At 48.0% G+C, this 17576-nt stretch overlaps 1 protein-coding gene across 2 annotated transcripts in view; it reads left to right on the top strand.

The window, feature by feature from the left end:
* Positions 1 to 17576, top strand: part of ENOSF1 (enolase superfamily member 1) — a 28440-nt gene that overhangs the window by 8036 nt on the left and 2828 nt on the right. Inside the window, exons 3-14 of one of the 2 annotated variants that reach the window (XM_021686233.2) lie at positions 2153 to 2268; positions 3997 to 4083; positions 4471 to 4497; positions 6621 to 6693; positions 6810 to 6848; positions 7222 to 7304; positions 8092 to 8126; positions 10368 to 10455; positions 12309 to 12443; positions 14781 to 14822; positions 15586 to 15715; positions 15945 to 16044. In XM_021686233.2, the coding sequence (XP_021541908.1) occupies positions 2153 to 2268; positions 3997 to 4083; positions 4471 to 4497; positions 6621 to 6693; positions 6810 to 6848; positions 7222 to 7304; positions 8092 to 8126; positions 10368 to 10455; positions 12309 to 12443; positions 14781 to 14822; positions 15586 to 15715; positions 15945 to 16044 (955 nt within the window). The remainder of the gene's footprint in view (positions 1 to 2152; positions 2269 to 3996; positions 4084 to 4470; positions 4498 to 6620; positions 6694 to 6809; positions 6849 to 7221; positions 7305 to 8091; positions 8127 to 10367; positions 10456 to 12308; positions 12444 to 14780; positions 14823 to 15585; positions 15716 to 15944; positions 16045 to 17576) is intronic. The other variant, XM_044921241.1, reaches the window with a different exon arrangement.

Genomic DNA, 17576 nt, shown 5'->3' with positions numbered 1-17576 from the left:
CTGTCCCTCCTCCACTCCCATCCCCCAGCCGTCCTGATGGGCACCTCGGCCAGGCGTGAATCAATTTCCATCTCTCTACGCCTTTAATAAACGGCTCTTTTGCGGTGATGTAGTCCGCTTCTGCCTTTTGTCGACCACAACATGACAGAACCCATTTTAACTTTAACCTTGCTCCATATTTCAGGTAATTTACCACGGTCTCACTGAATGTGTTACACGGCATTCACATTAACATTGAAAAAAATTCCATTAGCTCATCACAGTTCTTCTGTGCCTTTGTCAGCCTACTTACCTGGTAGTTCATTCTTTTATGATCGGAAAAAAAAAAATTAAGAAATAGTGGTTTCCTCATTACTGTGAAGGCAGTGCTAGTATGTGTGTGTGAGAAAGGGAGGGAGGGTTTTAGTTATTTTTTTAATAGATAGAATAAACCAATATAGTTTTTTTTTTAATAGAGGAAAAAAAAGATGAAGAAAGAAGAATTTCTAAAGAGACAAAAAGAGCTGTAAGGGTTCACACCAGCCCTCAGGCTCAGGCACCCATGGTCATTCATAGGCTTTATGGACATGTCCTTCCTGGGCCAGGGGATCCCTAGGAGTTAGTCAGCAAGGCACTGCCTTCAATGGCCAGTTTTTTCCAGATGAAATCTCCCACCCACGGCAGCAAAGCAAACCTGAAGTAGACTGTCCCATACAGTGGATGACCACCAGTACCCAAATTTCTGTCAAATGCACGAAATTTTAGTTAGTTTCTTGCAGTGCCCTCCTTTTGAGCAAGGACAATCTACATACTCTAGATGAATATATTAGCGCTGCGTCTCTGGGAAGCTGTAAAAGAGGAGGTCATCCTCAACTTGTGTTAAATGCGTTTGCCATGTGGGGCAAGCCGGAGGAGTGCTTCATCAGTGATTTCTGGCCACCATCTCATCAACGAGATGGAGGTTTTACTAGATAATAGTGTACCTCTCTGTGACTTGCTGACAGACTCTTCAGAGGTCTTTAATCTATGAGCACCAACCATTAAGGCGTGAGGAGGATTCTGTCTTCTCGCGGTTCTAGGGAATACATGTCTGAAGTGGAATGATTCTATATCCCATTAACAAAAGCCCTAGAGAACATGGAATGGTTGGTCCAGCCCTAATGCTGTATTTAACAGCAAGTGTGCAATCATCTGAGTGCTCTCCACATAGAGGCCAGTCACGTCCTGACAGCATGTTTCATACACTGAAACGGTCTTTTTCTTAGGATCTGGCCGACTCTCCAGCTGTCCTACGAAATGGTCTGAGTCATATCGCAGAAATGGCAACGCCAAACAAGTTTATCAAAAATTTTTGTAACAAATTAATTGCTTTGGGGCTAATCAGATGACTTGATTTGATTATTTTGGCCATTGATGTATAGACTAAGTGTTTTTCTAGAATGACTGAAAGGTAGAAGGGTCTCTCCCATTCAATTTGTTACTTATTCTTCATCTGAAATAACACAGTAAAGCCTTCAGTAGAATACCAAAAACAAAAAACAAAAAAAACAGTGGTCATGCTGAACCAAATTAAGTTTAACTTTCAAATTACTTGAGTAGTATATCATAAGTAAGTCAATAGGAAGAAATGTAATATTTAAGGAAAGTGTTTTCATGTACTTTAACATTTTACATGTATTAGGCTTATTGCAAATTCATTTCATCTTTGTGTGTTATGTTGTGAATTCAAGATATTTTCTATGCTTGACAATAATTAGAAGGTACTTTTTTTTTTTTGGTGATAAGTCAGGGTCTTCTTACTCCTTAGGAACAACGAACTAGCAGGGTTTGGTTTTGAAACTGCCTGTACACTTTCCGAAGTGAACAAGAAAATAGATTGGGGGTATGGCTTAAACTTTTGTCTTGATGGCTCTGTTTCTCGCACGGCAACCATTCAAAATATGTTTGTTCTACTCAAATGAAGCTCCATGTATGGATTAACAGCTCTTCCATATGTATGATATTACTTACAACAAACACAGAAGATATATTTGGGACAGTTTTTAAAAACATGTACCTTTTGTATTTGAAGTTTCTTTCATAAAACGCCCACATTAGTTTGTGGTGTTTTCATGTCTTAATTTATTGACTTCATACCAAAACATACACAAGAATTGAATCCTTACTTATATAGTTGTCTGTGCTGTGAATGCCCTCGCCCACCATGTGCTTAACAAGGACCTCAGGGACATCGTCGGTGACTTCAGAGGCTTCTACAGGCAGCTCACAAGCGACGGGCAGCTCAGATGGGTAAGGGGCCAATTTTATAAAATGCTTCTATGAGTAATGTTACTAAGGTCTAAGATGTCCTTTGATGGCAACAAATGTGAAAACAGAAACAGGCTTACAATTCTAAGGTCAAACATGGTATTGAGATAAATTAGGGCTTGAACCATTTAGACAGTGTTTGGAGGTAATTGATTTCTTTCTGTAAGACTTGAATCTGGACATATTTGGATCCTGAGACCCTACGGACTTCATCTCTACTCCTACTCCTTGAATGGAAGAAGTGTTCTAGACCCTCTAGAAGATTAGGTACCGAATCGGCAGCCTTTCTGGGGGACAGAGTATATGGGTAGTATTGGAGTTGGGGGAGGAAGTTATTAAAGCCAGAAACAGAAGAGCCAAGTTAAGAAGATAGAGACCAGAGTACTTTTATGTGTAAAAGTCTATATTTTGAACCCTAAGTTCAAGGCATGAAAAGAGTGAGGCTCTAGAGAAAAGGATTCTGTCCCACTAAGATCAGTCCAATAACTGGGTCTTTGCCCTTGTCTTCTGACAGCAGCTCTGTGTTTTGCTACTTCTCAGGCTCTCATCCAGTCATGGAGAAAGGCACAAGGGAAGGCACTTGCCATCTTGCCTTGGATTTCATTTTGAACTTTCTGCAAAGCACGTTGAATTTGCTTTTCAAGGCATTCCCTTGAAGAAACTCCCGTTGGCCAAATCTGGGACAATTCAAGGATCAAAATAAATACGTTAGTAATGGCTTGTAACTCATGGAAAAACATAAGAATCCATGGGTCAGTCCATTTAAGGTAGTGAACAAGCAACCAGGAAAAGCTTGTCATTATAATAGAGTAAAAACTTAATGCAAAAAGAATGATAATGTTAGACAATCACCGTATTGCAAATATTGTACCCATAACTGATTGAGGCAAGATTCATCAATGCATGCCCAATCTCTGTACTTAGAAAAGGAAAATGGTAACCTCACAGTGCAGCAGTGCTGTGGACCCTGCCTTACCTAAGGGCTGGAAGATCATACCCCTAGTAAAAAACCAAAATGACATTATTGTCTGCTTAGAACTTGTGCCAAAAAATTATGACCTGAATCCCAATTATGAAGGAACCCCAGACCAACCCAAATTGGGGACACAGTTACAAGTCCACTAGCCTGTGTGCTTTAAAAATGTCAACACATCTTTAAAAAAAATTAGAAAAATTGTTCCAGATAAAAAGAGACTAAAGAGGCAGAACAAATGCAATATGTTAATAAAATAAAGTACATTATTGAGATAATTGGCAGAATTTGAGTATGGACTGTCTTTTAGGCAGTAGTATTCTATCAATGTCCTATTCCCCAAATTTGATCATTGTACTACTGCGGTTATGTGAGAGAATATTCTTGTTTTTAGGACCTACACAGAAGTTTTTAGGGTTCGAGAAGAATGATATCTGCAACTTAAATGGTTCAGTAAAATCAATTTTATTTATATTATATATGTTCTATTTGTATATGTATATGTGTGTGTGTATATAAGTACATACATATACATAGAGGTGGGGGGAATATACAAGAGTTTTTTGTGCTGTTCTTGCAATTTTTCCATAGGTTAGAAACTATTAAGAAAAAAAAAAAGCTTAACCTCTACATGAGCTTTTACTGATGCCTTTTAAGTCCTGAAATGTGTCCCTGGCTAAGAGACCTAAATCTCTCTCATTTCTAAGAAGTGCTGGTGTGTTTTGCTTCCTAACCAGATCGGTCCTGAGAAAGGTGTTGTGCATCTGGCTACCGCGGCCCTTCTCAACGCTGTGTGGGACCTGTGGGCCAAGCAGGAGGGAAAGGTAACTCATCGGAGGAGCACCTGGGGGGCTCTGTGGAATAATCCGACGCGTGGCAGAGGGATGAACACTTCCTCTATGAGCAGCCTTCTGATGACAAAAGACATACACAGCAGGCCTCCAAAAGAAATACAGAGAATTGTTTGATTCTTTTTCTCCCTGGAAGTAGTTAGGAAACTGAAGGAGTCGGTTATAAAGGGCTGAGAAAGAAATGGGAGGGCAGCAAAGGTGAGGGGTTCGGAGGCAGCGTTAGAGACCCTGGCACGCAGGTGGACCAGAGGACAGGTGTTTGAGAATGGGAGTTGGCATTTACTTTCAGGAAAAAATGGGTACTTTACACATGTTTTACTATTCTTTTCTTTCTTTCTTTCTTTTTTTTCTTTTTTCAAGCCTCTGTGGAAGTTACTTGTTGACATGGTAAGTAAATTCTTTAACATTATAACGTTAAATAATTATGATAACGTAACATAAATGAGATGGACTTCACAGATTACTTGCCTTTTGATAATCGGTAAATATATTCAGGATTGTCTCTGGATCACTATAGTGATGATAAAGCAAACACCCACTAACACCTAGTATTTCTTTTCTGATATTTGAAGTAACAGCTGGCTGTGCTCACATAGGCAGAGTGGTCCAAGGAAAGCACTGAGTTTAGGTCCTGCCTCCCCCCACTGTGGAGTTTTCATGTGTAATGCAAATTCTCTGAGCCTCTGTTTCCTAACTATGAAAAGGGGATAGTCGTCACTTCTCTGAGAACCTCATAGAATTGTTTAAAGACCAAATGATAAAAGTGCTTCCTGAAGAGCAAGACTTTTATTAGTAAGATATTATTATCTTATACAATACATAAGATATTATTATTAAGATATCATCTGGTCACTTTGAATTTAAAAGAAAGTGATGGATCAGACTGTGGTGGTCTCCACTGTCTGATTCTGGAAGGGAAGGAGCCAAATGCTGAAGATAGGCACCTCGATGTTTCCTTTTTCCTTGACCTGTTTATGGCGGGGTCGAGCACCTGGCAGCTGAGGAGGAAAAAAGTCTGGACAAGTTAAGGGGAGTGAACTTCAGACCGAGGCAGACCTGGTTTTGAATCTGGGCTCCACCACTTACTGGCGGGTTGACCTTGGGCATGTCACTTAACCTCTGAGCATTAGCTGGCCTCAGGGTGATGTCTTGCATGGTGGTTGCTAAAACTCTGGTGGTCAACTAATGAAGGCACTGTTATTATTTGGCATCACCATTCAGGAAACACGAAGAACACCATGGCCTTGAAGACTGTAGGTGGGCAGACATTGCCTCTTCTCTGGGAGAAAATAAAAAGAGGTGGGCTTTACACCATCTGTCTGACATAGTTGCTGGCAGCGTGGGGCCCCATCCAAAGGGGAAGGACATGAGCTGCCTTTAGGCTCAAGGTCAGCCTTTCAGAGGGATGTAGGAGGTGGCTTCCAAAACTGACTGATTTGAGGGCCGCTAGAGAAGATGCCTGTGACTTCATTCTTTTGGATCCTATTTCCTGATTCAGTAGCGGCCAATAGTCTTGAAAGGGGCAGAATCTCAGCATTGAAAGAGCTTTTACATTTTTTTTAAAGATTTTATTTATTTTTGAGAGAGCGTGCGTGCACATGAGCACGAGCAGGGGTGGGGGCAGAGGGAGAAGCAGACCCCCTGCTGAGCTGAGCAGGGAGCCAGTTGCAGCGCTCAATCCCAGGACCCTGGGATCATGAGCTGAGCTGAAGGCAGACGGTTAACCGACCAAGCCACCCGGGTGCCCAGCTTTTACGATTTTTAACAGACCAGTGGAGTACTGCTGGTCACAGTACAACGTGAGTGGGAGTGAAGCTACTGGTTGCTTCCCAGCTATTAGACTGGGATGGGAGGGGTCTCAGCCAGAGGCCCAGCCGAGGATGTCCGCCTTGCCAGTGTGGCCAGAGCAGTGAACCAGGGGCAGGAAGAGTGGGGGAGAGAACAGCCAGTGATGGTCCAGGGCCAGGCTGTGCGCTGTGTCGCTCATGGTGAATCCGTTCTGTTCCTGTCGGTGAAGTGAATTGTCCCAATTTGATAAGAGAGGATGGCCCACGGTCAGGCTGCTAATAAACGGTGGGCACAGGGTTGACCCTGGAGGGCCCGGCTCTGAGACCAGCCTTCTTTCCTCTCCCACTGAGCTGCTCCAGGATCATGGTCAGCCCTGAAGTGTGGAGAAATGACCTATATGTAGAGGGACGCCAGGCGCTCATCTCACCACTTAACTCGTGCTGAGTGCTTGCCTCCTGCCCGGTCCTCCTTCCAGGAGCCATGTTAGTTGAGCTGGTGGAGCCTAGGTGTCGGGGAGGGGAAGGGTTGCCATACGAGGGCCTGGGGATGTCTTGGGGAGGTGGCACCGACCTTCTGAAGAGCTCTGTACCAAGGAATGACAGAACCAAACAATTTAACACAAATCCTGAAGGCCCTTTCCCAGAAAGGGTAAGTCCATCCTTAGAAACATAAGCTGCTTGTGAATTGATCTGGGCCTTTCCCCTCTCCTGTCACGCTGCCAGGACCCCAGGACGCTCTTATCCTGCATCGATTTCAGGTACATCACAGATGTCCTGACGGAGGAGGAAGCCTATGGTGAGTCATACTCGAGTAACGGAACTGGAAGTTTTCTAGTACCTGCTGATGTGTAAATAATGTAGTAGCATGCTGTGTTGTCTGAAAAAGTGATGATGCTTCTTATTTTTTTCCAGAAATACTGCAGAAAGGTCAAGTTGGTAAAAAAGAGAGAGGTGGGTGGTGAGGAAATTTCCTTCATTGTTTTTGCTTTCATTGTCCTTTTGAGGGTCCCTGTCCTCTTGGGGTTCGCATCATCTTCCCAAATGTCCCGTACCCAGCAGCCAGGCCCTCTGACAAAGGGTTGCATCCGGATGAAGCAGCTCCCTGGGTGCGACAAATAGGAAGACCTGGGCTAGTTTGACATCCTCGGTAATTGCATGATTGTGAATGTGGCCAGAGGCTGGGCTTGGGGCTGGGTGCACATGAAAGGCAGGGTCAGAAGGAGAACAGGCTGGATCCTCCGAGGGAGCAGCTTAGCTAAAGGCAGTTGTAATTCTGAAGGCGCCTGGAAAGCACAAAATGTTGACAAGCATTGTGTTTCCCCAGAAGGGCAAATGCTGATGCATGGCTACCCTGCCTACACCACGTCGTGCGCCTGGCTGGGGTACTCCGATGACACGCTGAAGCAGGTGAGCACTGGAACCCGGTTTTGTAGACATGTTTTATATTCCTGGCTTTCTGGCATTTTCTTGTTAGCCTTTCTAAATCATTATGGATCCAAAGCCCCATCCTGAAAGTACTTATACCGGAGTGAAGTAAAGCCGCTCACGTTGTGGGTGCGAGACTCTGTGACCTAGCATGTCCCACCTCAGCTTCTGGAAGGTGACAGCCCGGGATTTGATTCCTAGGCAGAGGCAGCAGGGTCACATGGTACTGTGCTCACTGAACCATGCTGAGCCTCGGTTTCCTCCCTGTGAAGTGGGGAAATGATACGTACCTCGTGGGTGGTTTGGGGGACTCAGAATAATGCTGTGAGTTGTGTAAGGCCTGTAGCCTGGTGGCTGGCACAACATCATGCTGTCAGAGCCTGGTTGATTTATGACTTTCCCACCACCCCGTACACAGCTGAAAGACTAGCTTCTGTTTGGTTCCCTTACATCCACGCGTTCTATGGATGCTGCAGAATATCCTGGCTTTAAGAAGGGGGACCTAAATGCTCCATTTCCCTTTTAGGAATGTTGTGAACGATTCAAGAAATTGTTCCCCTAGAGATGAAAGAAAGTCATCCTACAAGTACAAGGAGTTATGCTCTGTTGGCTAAGGCGTTCCTGCTCTTAATTCACCAGCACGTGGCTGTTCCTCTGGTTCATGCGGCAGCCAGTGTTTGTGAAAGCACATCAGAGACAACTGGGGTTCTCATTAGACCAGAGAGAGCGTTTGGGTGTGTGATGGTGGCTGTCTCCCTTTCTCCCACAGCTCTGCACGGAGGCACTGAAGGATGGCTGGACCAGGTAACTTGTTTGTGTGATAATGCACTTCACTCTCCCTGTCACGATAGGCTTGCCAGTGGAGAGGAGCCAGGAGCAAAAGGCACCAAGGAGGCCAGGATTCGTCCAGAACAGTCTGACACGTAGGGACGCATAGGAGAAGTTTCAACGTAGGCCAGGCTCTTCCTCCAAAGATGAGATGTGAGTCCTAGTGAGAATCCTAGAACATCAGATTTGAAAGAGCTTGAAGATGGTCAATCTCAAGCACTAGTCTAGGATAGAAATCCACTCTTTACTACCAGTAAGAAGCATTGATTCCATGCTTGAAAACCTACAGAGGCAGCGAGCCTAACCGGTAAAAGGCACTTCTGCGTTGTTGAGGGCTGCACGCGTTAGAAAGAGCTTCCGTGTATCAAAACCTTCCCTTCCGGAGAACTTCCAGTCACTGGTTCCAGTTTTCCACGGAGTCTCCAGGCGCCCCCTCACCCCCTCCAGTGGCAGCCCTTCTCCTCTGCAGGCTGTTTCTCTCCAGACCAACCATTGGCTCTTCTCTCCTGTCTCTCTCCTGTGTCAATATGGACCCCTGGACGTCCTAGGGTCTTCCTCTGGATGAATTGTGGTTGTTGGGGGCTCCCGAACCCGACACAGTGCAGGACACAGAGGGACCATCATCTCGTGATGGGGGGTCACCGTGAGTCTATCGGTGTAGCACACGGCGGGAAGTCCTGCCTGGGCTGGATCAGCCTCCGCAGACTCTGGGCGTGGCCACGGGCCTCCTGCTGGGCAGGGGCCTCCGCATTCCCTGGGAGCTTGTCAGCAATGTAGACCCTCCAGCCTCTTCCCAGACCTGCTGCGCAGGAATCTGCATTTTAACGAGATCCCATGGTAAAGGGTGATTTGTGTGCTTGCTAAAGTTTGAGAGGCACTGAATTTTTGTTGACTCCTCGGCGAAATAGAGTTGGGGAGTGAGACTTTGAAGGAGGCAGCCTGAAGCAGGGGAAAGGGGCTTGGGTTGTGTTGGATTTGGAATCAACCTCTTGCCTTTTCCCTTCGTCTCCTGCACGTACTTGCTGTGTGATCATGAGCAAATTGCTCAGCCTCTCCAGACCTCATTTTCTCTATAAAATGGGAATAATATTAATTCATGATTCTCCTTGCAATGAGATGTTTTTATTGGAAAAGGGCCAGCACAGCTGGGAGTCATAACAGGTGCTCAGTAAGCGTTGATACCCCTCCCCCCTCTACGTGCTCAGGAAAGGTGGGAACAGTAGTACCTAGTGAGTCACAGAAGGCTGAGGAGCGATTTCAGAGGCCTCCCAGCACAGAAGCCTGGCATCTGGAAACTGGAGCTCCCATCTGGGACAGAAACGTCTTCTTGACTGTGTTAGTGCTGAGTGGAAGAGAGAGAAGCAACGAGTGCCAGGGTGTGTGCTGCCAGCGGGGCTTTCTGATGGCACAGAGCGTAGGCACCGAGGAAAGTAGGGGGAGAATGTGGAGCAGTCCCTGAGTGAGGGAGAGGAGACTGGCCTCGCCCACGGTGGTGCTGCCTCCCCGGCAAGGGGGTGACCACGCTCTCTCCCGACAACTGAAACCGCGGCTTGGGGTCTTGGGGAGGAGGTAGAGACCCGGCTCTGGAGACTATTTGGGCATCTGAACACATGAAGGGAGCTCCCTGCAAGGGGTCAGCTGTAATATAAAGGAGACCTCTGCTGCTTCTTCTGTGACCAAGTCACGTGAGTCCCCAGCCTCAGGCGCCTGCAGCCAGAGGCCCACCTCTCCTGAGCTTGTAAGGAGCCGCGCAGGTGGAGGTTTTATCAGTCAGACTCTTTACATTCAGGGTGTGACGGGGCTGGCTCCTTGTCCCAGCCTCCTCTTCTCTTTAGTGCTGACTGGCTTTTTGTTCTTCGTTCCTTGTCACAGCGCAGCAAAAACTCAGTGTTGTTAAAGATGTGACTGCTTGGGGCACCTGGGTGGCTCAGTCAGTCAAGCGTCTGCCTTCGGCTCAGGTCATAGTCCCAGGGTCCTGGGATTGAGCCCCACATGGGGCTCCATCCCAGGACCCCAGGATCATGACCCGAGCCAAAGGCAGACACTTAACTACTGAGCCACCCAAGCGCCCCTCAAGTGGCTTGTCTAAGACCAACGGGGAGAGAGGCAAGAGGTTACTAGAAGGCACCTATGAATTGTCGGCAAAGGCAGAGAACCCGCGTGTCTTCGCCATGTCAGGGGACAGCTCTCAACCCCCAAACCGCATTTCTTTTATAGGTTTAAGGTTAAAGTGGGTGCTGATCTCCAGGATGACATCCGCAGGTGCCGCCTCATCCGAAACATGATTGGACCTGAGAAGACGTTGGTAAATGTCCTCCCCTCCCATTGAGAAAGAGCAGCTTACATGAAGCCTGTGTCCTGGGCCAAATACAGCTCATCTCAAGGATTAAAGAACGTTGGGAATTTTTAATTTTTTTTTTTTAAGATTTTATTTATTTATTTGACAGAGAGAAACACAGCAAGAGAGGGAACACAAGCAGGGGGAGTGGGAGAGGGAGAAGCAGGCTTCCTGCAGAGCAGGGAGCCCGCCGATGCGGGACTCGATCCTAGGACCCCGGGATCATGACCTGAGCCAAAGGCAGACACTCAACGACTGAGCCACCTGGGCCCTCTTCGTGGGGAATTTTAAAGCTGAATGTGAGAGGAGGCACAGCTGCGTGGTTTTGCAATGGGTGAACTCTTTAAAAAAAAACTGAAGGAGCTGATAGTTTTAAATGTGTCTGCTCTGCAGAACTCCTTAAGTCAGATCCGGTTAGGGATTCCTTCTTGCTAGCACGGATGCACCTGAGCAAACAGGTACCCCCTTGGTGCCCTCGTGTGTCATTATTTAATTTCTCTTAACAAATATGTCCTGCCTGGTTCAGCAGGTAGGCCAGTCTCATGGAGCTAAGGTGGAAGAAATGCCAGACTTTTGCAGAAATAAATGTAAGGATCAGTCATTCCTCACTACATATTTTTATAAGATGCTTCTTATTACATGTAAAATACTTTTACAAAGTCACAGTAAGATATTTTTATGCTTTTGGAGGCATGTTTCATAAGTTAACAGAAATAGGAGCTGAATCCTGACCTGAGATCAGAAATGCCACTATTTATACACAAGTTAACATGACTTTTGTCTTATGGGGCTGTCCTTACCCAAATAACTTGTGATACAAAGTGATTCTAGCTGTACTGTCCTCTGGTCCTCACAGTGGCCCCTGAGGGAACTCCTACCACTTAGCACTTTCTACTGGACACATCCATCCCCATGTCTGTCATCAAGCGTGATAATGTCAGGGGTGGAGAGGCCCTTTCTTGGTGTCTGCACACCCAGCACCTGGCTTCCAGAGGGCCAGGGCCTGGGAGTTAGAGGCCTGGCCCTGAACTTGTCATTTACGTGACTTACTGTTTTGGGTAAGTTCCTTAACTTCTCTGCATGCCAGCTTTCTTTTCTGTAAACTGGGTTAATATGAAATGCTTCACAGAGTTGTTCTAAATATTAAATGGGACAAAATCCATAAACTGCCTGGTTGAGTAGGTGCTTCATCAATGGTAGAGTTTGGGTTATGTATTATTGTGCCAGACTCATAGTTGGCAAGCATCAAAATGACTGGTGAACAAATTCAGAATTGATGAGGCCTGATTCGGAATGTGATAAAATAGTTTCCAGAACAATGGATACTGCAAGACAGATGCAGTTGGGTGGCACCTCGATGCAGATTGGGCCAGAGCTCCAGGGCCAGCGAGCACTTCTCCTGGGCCCAGCCCAGGGCACTTCCGGACATGTACTCTATGCTATTGCTACTTAGCATCCATTTGGTGTAGGCAGTATTTTGCAGGGGCCTTGAATGACATCAGCCCTTCTCACTAGTAAATCCCAAGACAACACGCTGCAGAGTCCCAAGTTAATGTAACTGCTGATACGACATCTTCATTCGTAGATGCATCAGAAGACGCATCTGGAGCCACAGTTCCAGTCTTGGCGGCTGCTCTTTGGCCACCTTTGTGCTGCCTGCATGCTGGTCCTCCACAGAGGACATGTCGGGCTCCCTCCAGACGTCTTGCTCAGCTGTCGGGGGCACCAAGTGACAGCATTTTGTCCTTGAGAGCCATAGCCCTGCCACAGGTCAGCACCAGGCAGACCTCGTGGTGGAGGGTCTCTCTCTCTCCCTGCAGATGATGGATGCCAACCAGCGCTGGGATGTGCCCGAGGCGGTAGAGTGGATTTCAAAGCTGGCTGAGTTCAAGCCACTGTGGATTGAGGAGCCCACCTCCCCTGATGACATTCTGGGACACGCAGCCATTTCCGAGGTAGAAAAACTCCTCCTGCCCCTGCCGCTGTATATTTTTGTTGTTGTTTGGTTGGTTTTCTGGAGTGGCCGTGACAGATCCTAAAGCTCCTTTGCTTATTTCCTTTTACATTTCTCTATTTTAGAGACAGTAAACTGCTAAAAGTTGAAAGGCTGCCAGCAATCCAGAGATTAGTACTTTGTAAATACAGAAACCTGACTGATACTAAAATATTTTTTTCACCCCGAATGAAACAAAAGTGTAGATTCCTCTGGTTGACCCCAAAGAAAAGGTTTGCTTAGCTAATGCCACGGTCAGGCCGCCCCCCGAGGAGGCTGCCTGGAGCCCTGGCGCTGGGGCGCCTCCCACACAGATCCACCCGGCCTCCCCACCTCTCGGGTTTAGGGAGACCCTGGGACAGGAGGGACAGGAGGGAGCTCCAGCCTGCCGGGAGCAGGTTTCCCCCTGAGGTGACTGCATTGCTATCTCTCCCCTAATCTGAAAAGGGGAGGGACAGGAGGAAGACACAGGGGTGGGCTGGGGCAGTGGGGCGGCTCGCGGAGGTAAGACAAGAGCGGACCCTGAGCAAAGCTGCACAGCAGGGTGGGGGAGACAAGCAGGAGCCACAGGGTGACCGTGTCAGTTTAAACAGACTCGAAAACTTCTGAGAATTTGGTCCGAGTCCACGGTTTGACGAAGACTTTCACCTTGGGGTTCTTTGGGGGTAGCCACACCCTAGTGCTGCCCCGCCCCCCCCCCCCCCACCCCAGCCCGGAGAGTCTCATTGGAAGTTCTTCGGGGCTTCAGCCCTCTGAGGTTTTGTTTACGTGGGGAAGGCTGTCCCCTCAGGAGGTATCCTATGACGTGGGCACAGACAACCAGAGGCAGGGGGAAGCTGCGGAGTCAGCCAGCACAGGTGGGGCGGAGCAGATCCCCAGTGGAGGGCAGGTGCACGTCGGGCATTGTGGGAAAGACTGGTCCCTGGGCCCGGGTGATGGGTCCATCTGCGCAGAAGATGCCGTCCGACACAGTGAGTCACCATAGCGTCTTGAAGGAGAGAATGGGATCAAAGAAGATTTGACTGGAAAAAACATGTAAGATGGATTGAGATGCAGTACAGGGGGGTGTGGAACAGGCAGAAAGAAAGCAGAGCAGAGGGCAGAGCTAGGAGGCTTTCCCAGTAATCTAGGAGGGCGGGCGGGGAAGGGACAGGGCAGCTAGACTAGAGCAGGTTCAGGAAATATTTAAAAGGAAGACATAGGAGTTGGTACCTATTAAGTGTCAGAAACATATGCTTTTTAAAATGGTAGAATGAATAAGTCAAATGGCTTTCTTCCTCTATTTTTCCCCACTCTGGTTTTTGTTTTGAGAACGGCACTCATTTAAATTAGAGGTTTCTGGAAGCATAAACCAGGAAGGTAGAAGGTGCCCCACTGACCATCCACTCTAACTCCTCACCTGGGGACAAGGAGGCCGAGGCTTGGGTGGTCCATGACTCACCCACACCCACACATAGAGGCAGGACAGGTAGCAGGATCGGGGGCACCTGGCTCCTAAATTAAGGGTTTTTCTGCAGGGAAGTTTTCCTATCTAGTGGTTCAGAAGCCTCCCCTGGCTCTGGAGTTCAGGCCTTGGTTCTACCCCTTTCTAGAGTTGTGATCTGGGAACGGTTACCAGCCCTGTGCCTGTTTCTCATTCCCCTGTGAGATGGGGATGATGGTGACTCCTGTCCCGACGGGCTGTGACAAGGAGTCATTTCAGGCAGGGTTTCACACGGCACCGGACAGGTAGTAGGAGCTCAGATAGTGTTAGCTTGCAGTGCCCTGGATATTATTCCGTAAACAACGGGAAGATAAGCTGCGGAGAAACCACAGGTGCCCGAGGCGATCCCAGTGGGGGCATGAGGGGAGCAGCCCGGAGCCTGGGGGTGGGGGGGGGTGAGGTCGCTTCAGGTGGGAGGAAAGAGAGAGCAGTGCTATGTTCAGAAGACTCCAGCGTTTGCCAGGTGAGGATTTCACCAGGTAAGGAACGAGCTCAGCCTGACCGGTAAAGTGGATCTAAGGCCGCTCGCTAAGCTTGAAGGGAGAGGGTTCTAGAACACCCACTGGAGGGGGGCGGTGGGGAGAATCTGCAGAGCTAGCAGGAGGGGAGCTAATGGCAGCATAGGAACAAGCCCCTCCTGTGTGCACACATAATCCCCTTGCCGACCTGCCATTCCCAAAACTTCACACAGCCCCCCAGCAGGGACGTTTCCTTCTTCAGCTCTAGGTGGTGAAACAACCGTAAATAGTTTTAAACATTAGGAGTTTCAGTTCAAAGACTCAGGAAAATAACATCAGGTTGCCTTATATTTTATAGGCACTGGTCCCATTAGGAATTGGCGTTGCCACCGGAGAACAAGTAAGTGACCTCTCCTTGGGGTCAGTACACACCGGCCACCCACTGGGGACACTGGCGTACGTCAGGCTCCATCACCTGTGTTATTCTGAGTGGGGAAGTTTTCTTAATCTCTGAACTTGGGATGTTTTACAGCACATTAGTAGAGTCTGGAGTCGGAGACAGTCAAAAGTTTTTGTCTCTTTACCTACAATTCATATGATGTAAGGCCAGGTATCTTTCCCAAAGTAATCAAAATTTACAAGGCAGCAGTTTAAAGTTGCTCCTGCAAGGGCATGAGACGCACTGTATGGTTTTAAGAAAGCCAGCTTCCAAATTGAATAAACGTTACTGCGTTCGCTCTCTGCTTATAAACGAAGCACCAATGCTTGCCAAAACCTGCGGCAGTCCACCCACGAGCAGAGCAGTGTGAAGGAACAGATTCTCAGTTTGCCCAGCAAAAGGAGCAGTGCTGGTTAGCCGTGGGTTTTTGGTCGTCCAAGCCACCTGCTCACCGCCATCACCACATTCCACCCTGATGCTTTGCTTCGCCTCCCACTTGCCATCCGCTCCGACGGTTATTCCTTCATAGATGTCAAGCGGTGGGACTTTTGCGTGACTCACATCCTTCCACCGGCAGATTTAGGAAGCAGTGAGCCGTCAGGTCCCTGACCTGTATTGTCAGGGCTTGCTTCGTGCCAGGTGAGAGCAAAGGATAAATATAGCCTGGGCTTCCTGAAGGCCCAGGTTAACTCTTCTGCTGGTTTTATTTTAATTCTATTTCCAGTGCCACAATAGAGTGATATTTAAGCAACTCCTACAAGCGAAAGCCCTGCAGTTTCTCCAGATTGACAGCTGCAGGCTGGGAAGTGTCAATGAAAACCTCTCGGTGTTGCTGATGGCCAAAAAGTTTGAAAGTAAGGGCGCCCCAGGAGCCGTGCACCAAACCTCCATTTCCCCACCCACGCACACCGGCGGGTCCCTCTGGAGGGACTCTCTTTTCGGCCTGATCAGGGAATCTATTTTCATCCCTAGATCATAATGAATGATGTAATCACAGGCGGGCAATCACCTTAATCACCGCAGGTGCTCTCTCATCCACCCATCCCCACCCCTAGGCATTAAATAGAAATGTCTTTATTGTAGTTCCCGTTTGCCCTCATGCCGGTGGAGTTGGCCTCTGTGAATTGGTTCAGCACCTGATTATATTTGACTTCATCTCCATTTCTGCAAGCCTTAAGAACAGGTAATGTGGAGGGGCGCCTGGGTGGCTCAGATGGTTAAGCGTCTGCCTTCGGCTCAGGTCATGATCCCAGGGTCCTGGGATCGAGCCCCACATCGGGCTCCTGGCTCGGCGGGGAGCCTGCTTCTCCCTCTCCCTCTGCCTCTCTCCCTGCTCATGCTCTCTATTAAAAAAAAAAACCAAAACAAAAAAAACAGGTAATGTGGAGATAACTTCAGTAGCATCCCTCAGTCAGGTCAGATTTTGTAAAATTCGGCTCTGGAGACCAGTGGCACCAAGAACTCTATTTTGCCATGTCCTATAACTCAAAGGCCAACTTGGTTTTGCTTCCACTTTCTCCCAGGGGGCCATTATACTGGAGCCCCAGCAGTGAGTAGATCTTTTTCTTTCAGAGGACTGGGTTTGTGGTAGCTGCCTTTGTTTTCTAAGTATGAGATGGTGCGTGGGTGGGGTGGAACCCCGGGGAAGCCAGAACTCCTTTTGTTTTTTGGGTTTTTTTAAGTAGGCTCCACACCTAGTATGGAGCCCAGCAGGGCTTGAACTCAGAACCCTGAGATCAAGAGCTGAGCTGAGATCAAGAGTCAGACACTTAACCGACTGAGCCACCCAGGCGCCCCCAGAACTCCTTCCATTCTAAAGCCTTGCTTTCATCATACTTATATTCTCTGCTTCTGTCCAATCTCCTGGTCCCAGCGCTGGAGTATTCTGTAATCTGGCCGCATCTAGTTCCACCTTATTTCTCAACATGTCCCAGGTGAACTTTAAGACAGTCTTCCAGTCATCTGCACACACATGGCTTTATTTTTAAGATTTATTTCAGAGAGAGCAAGCGGTGGGAGGGGCAGAGGGAGGAGGACAGAGAGAATGCTTGAGCAGACTCCCTGCTGAGCATAGAGCAGGATATGGGGCTCAATCCCAGGACCCTAAGATCATGACCTGAGCCAAAATCAAGAGCCGGCTGCTTAAGCGACTGAGCCACCCAGGCACCCCCACATATGGCTTTATTAACTCCTGGAGTTAAATGTGGTATCGCAGAAGGATCACTGGCCATGATCTTTATATGGAGGCAGCATAAATACGTACATGAGAATGGTCAACACCAAATGCGGGGCCGTGGGTGAGAAATGGGACCTATGAGGGTTGATGGGAGCCTCAATGATAATGGTTTTTCTCTTAAGATGAGGGTGAGTACATAGGTGCTGCCTTTTATGTCTGAAATATTTTGTACAATAAAAAGTGAACATTCCTAGGTTATTCTGCTTTTGCTCCCTCATTTCAGTCCCAAAGGTGGGACTAAGGGGAGGTTCGGACCAACCTTGAAAGGTCCTGTCAGTCTTGAGGGCTGAGAAAAGGGCCAGGGCTGAGCGAGGTGCGCTGTGACCACCCACAAGTGGGCGAGAGCACCTCCTGCCGCCCCCCTGTGCAGGAATGTTGCCCCCATGCGCGGGAATGTTGGTGTGTGAGCGGGGCAGCCGCCAGGCGCCGCTTGCACCCCAGCTTTGTGACTGCGTGGGACACCCGTTCCTGCTCACTCT

The sequence above is a fragment of the Neomonachus schauinslandi genome, chromosome 14 (assembly GCF_002201575.2).
Source record: "Neomonachus schauinslandi chromosome 14, ASM220157v2, whole genome shotgun sequence".
NCBI classification, from domain to species: Eukaryota; Metazoa; Chordata; class Mammalia; order Carnivora; family Phocidae; genus Neomonachus; species Neomonachus schauinslandi.
This window is presented reverse-complemented; position numbering and strand designations above follow the sequence as displayed.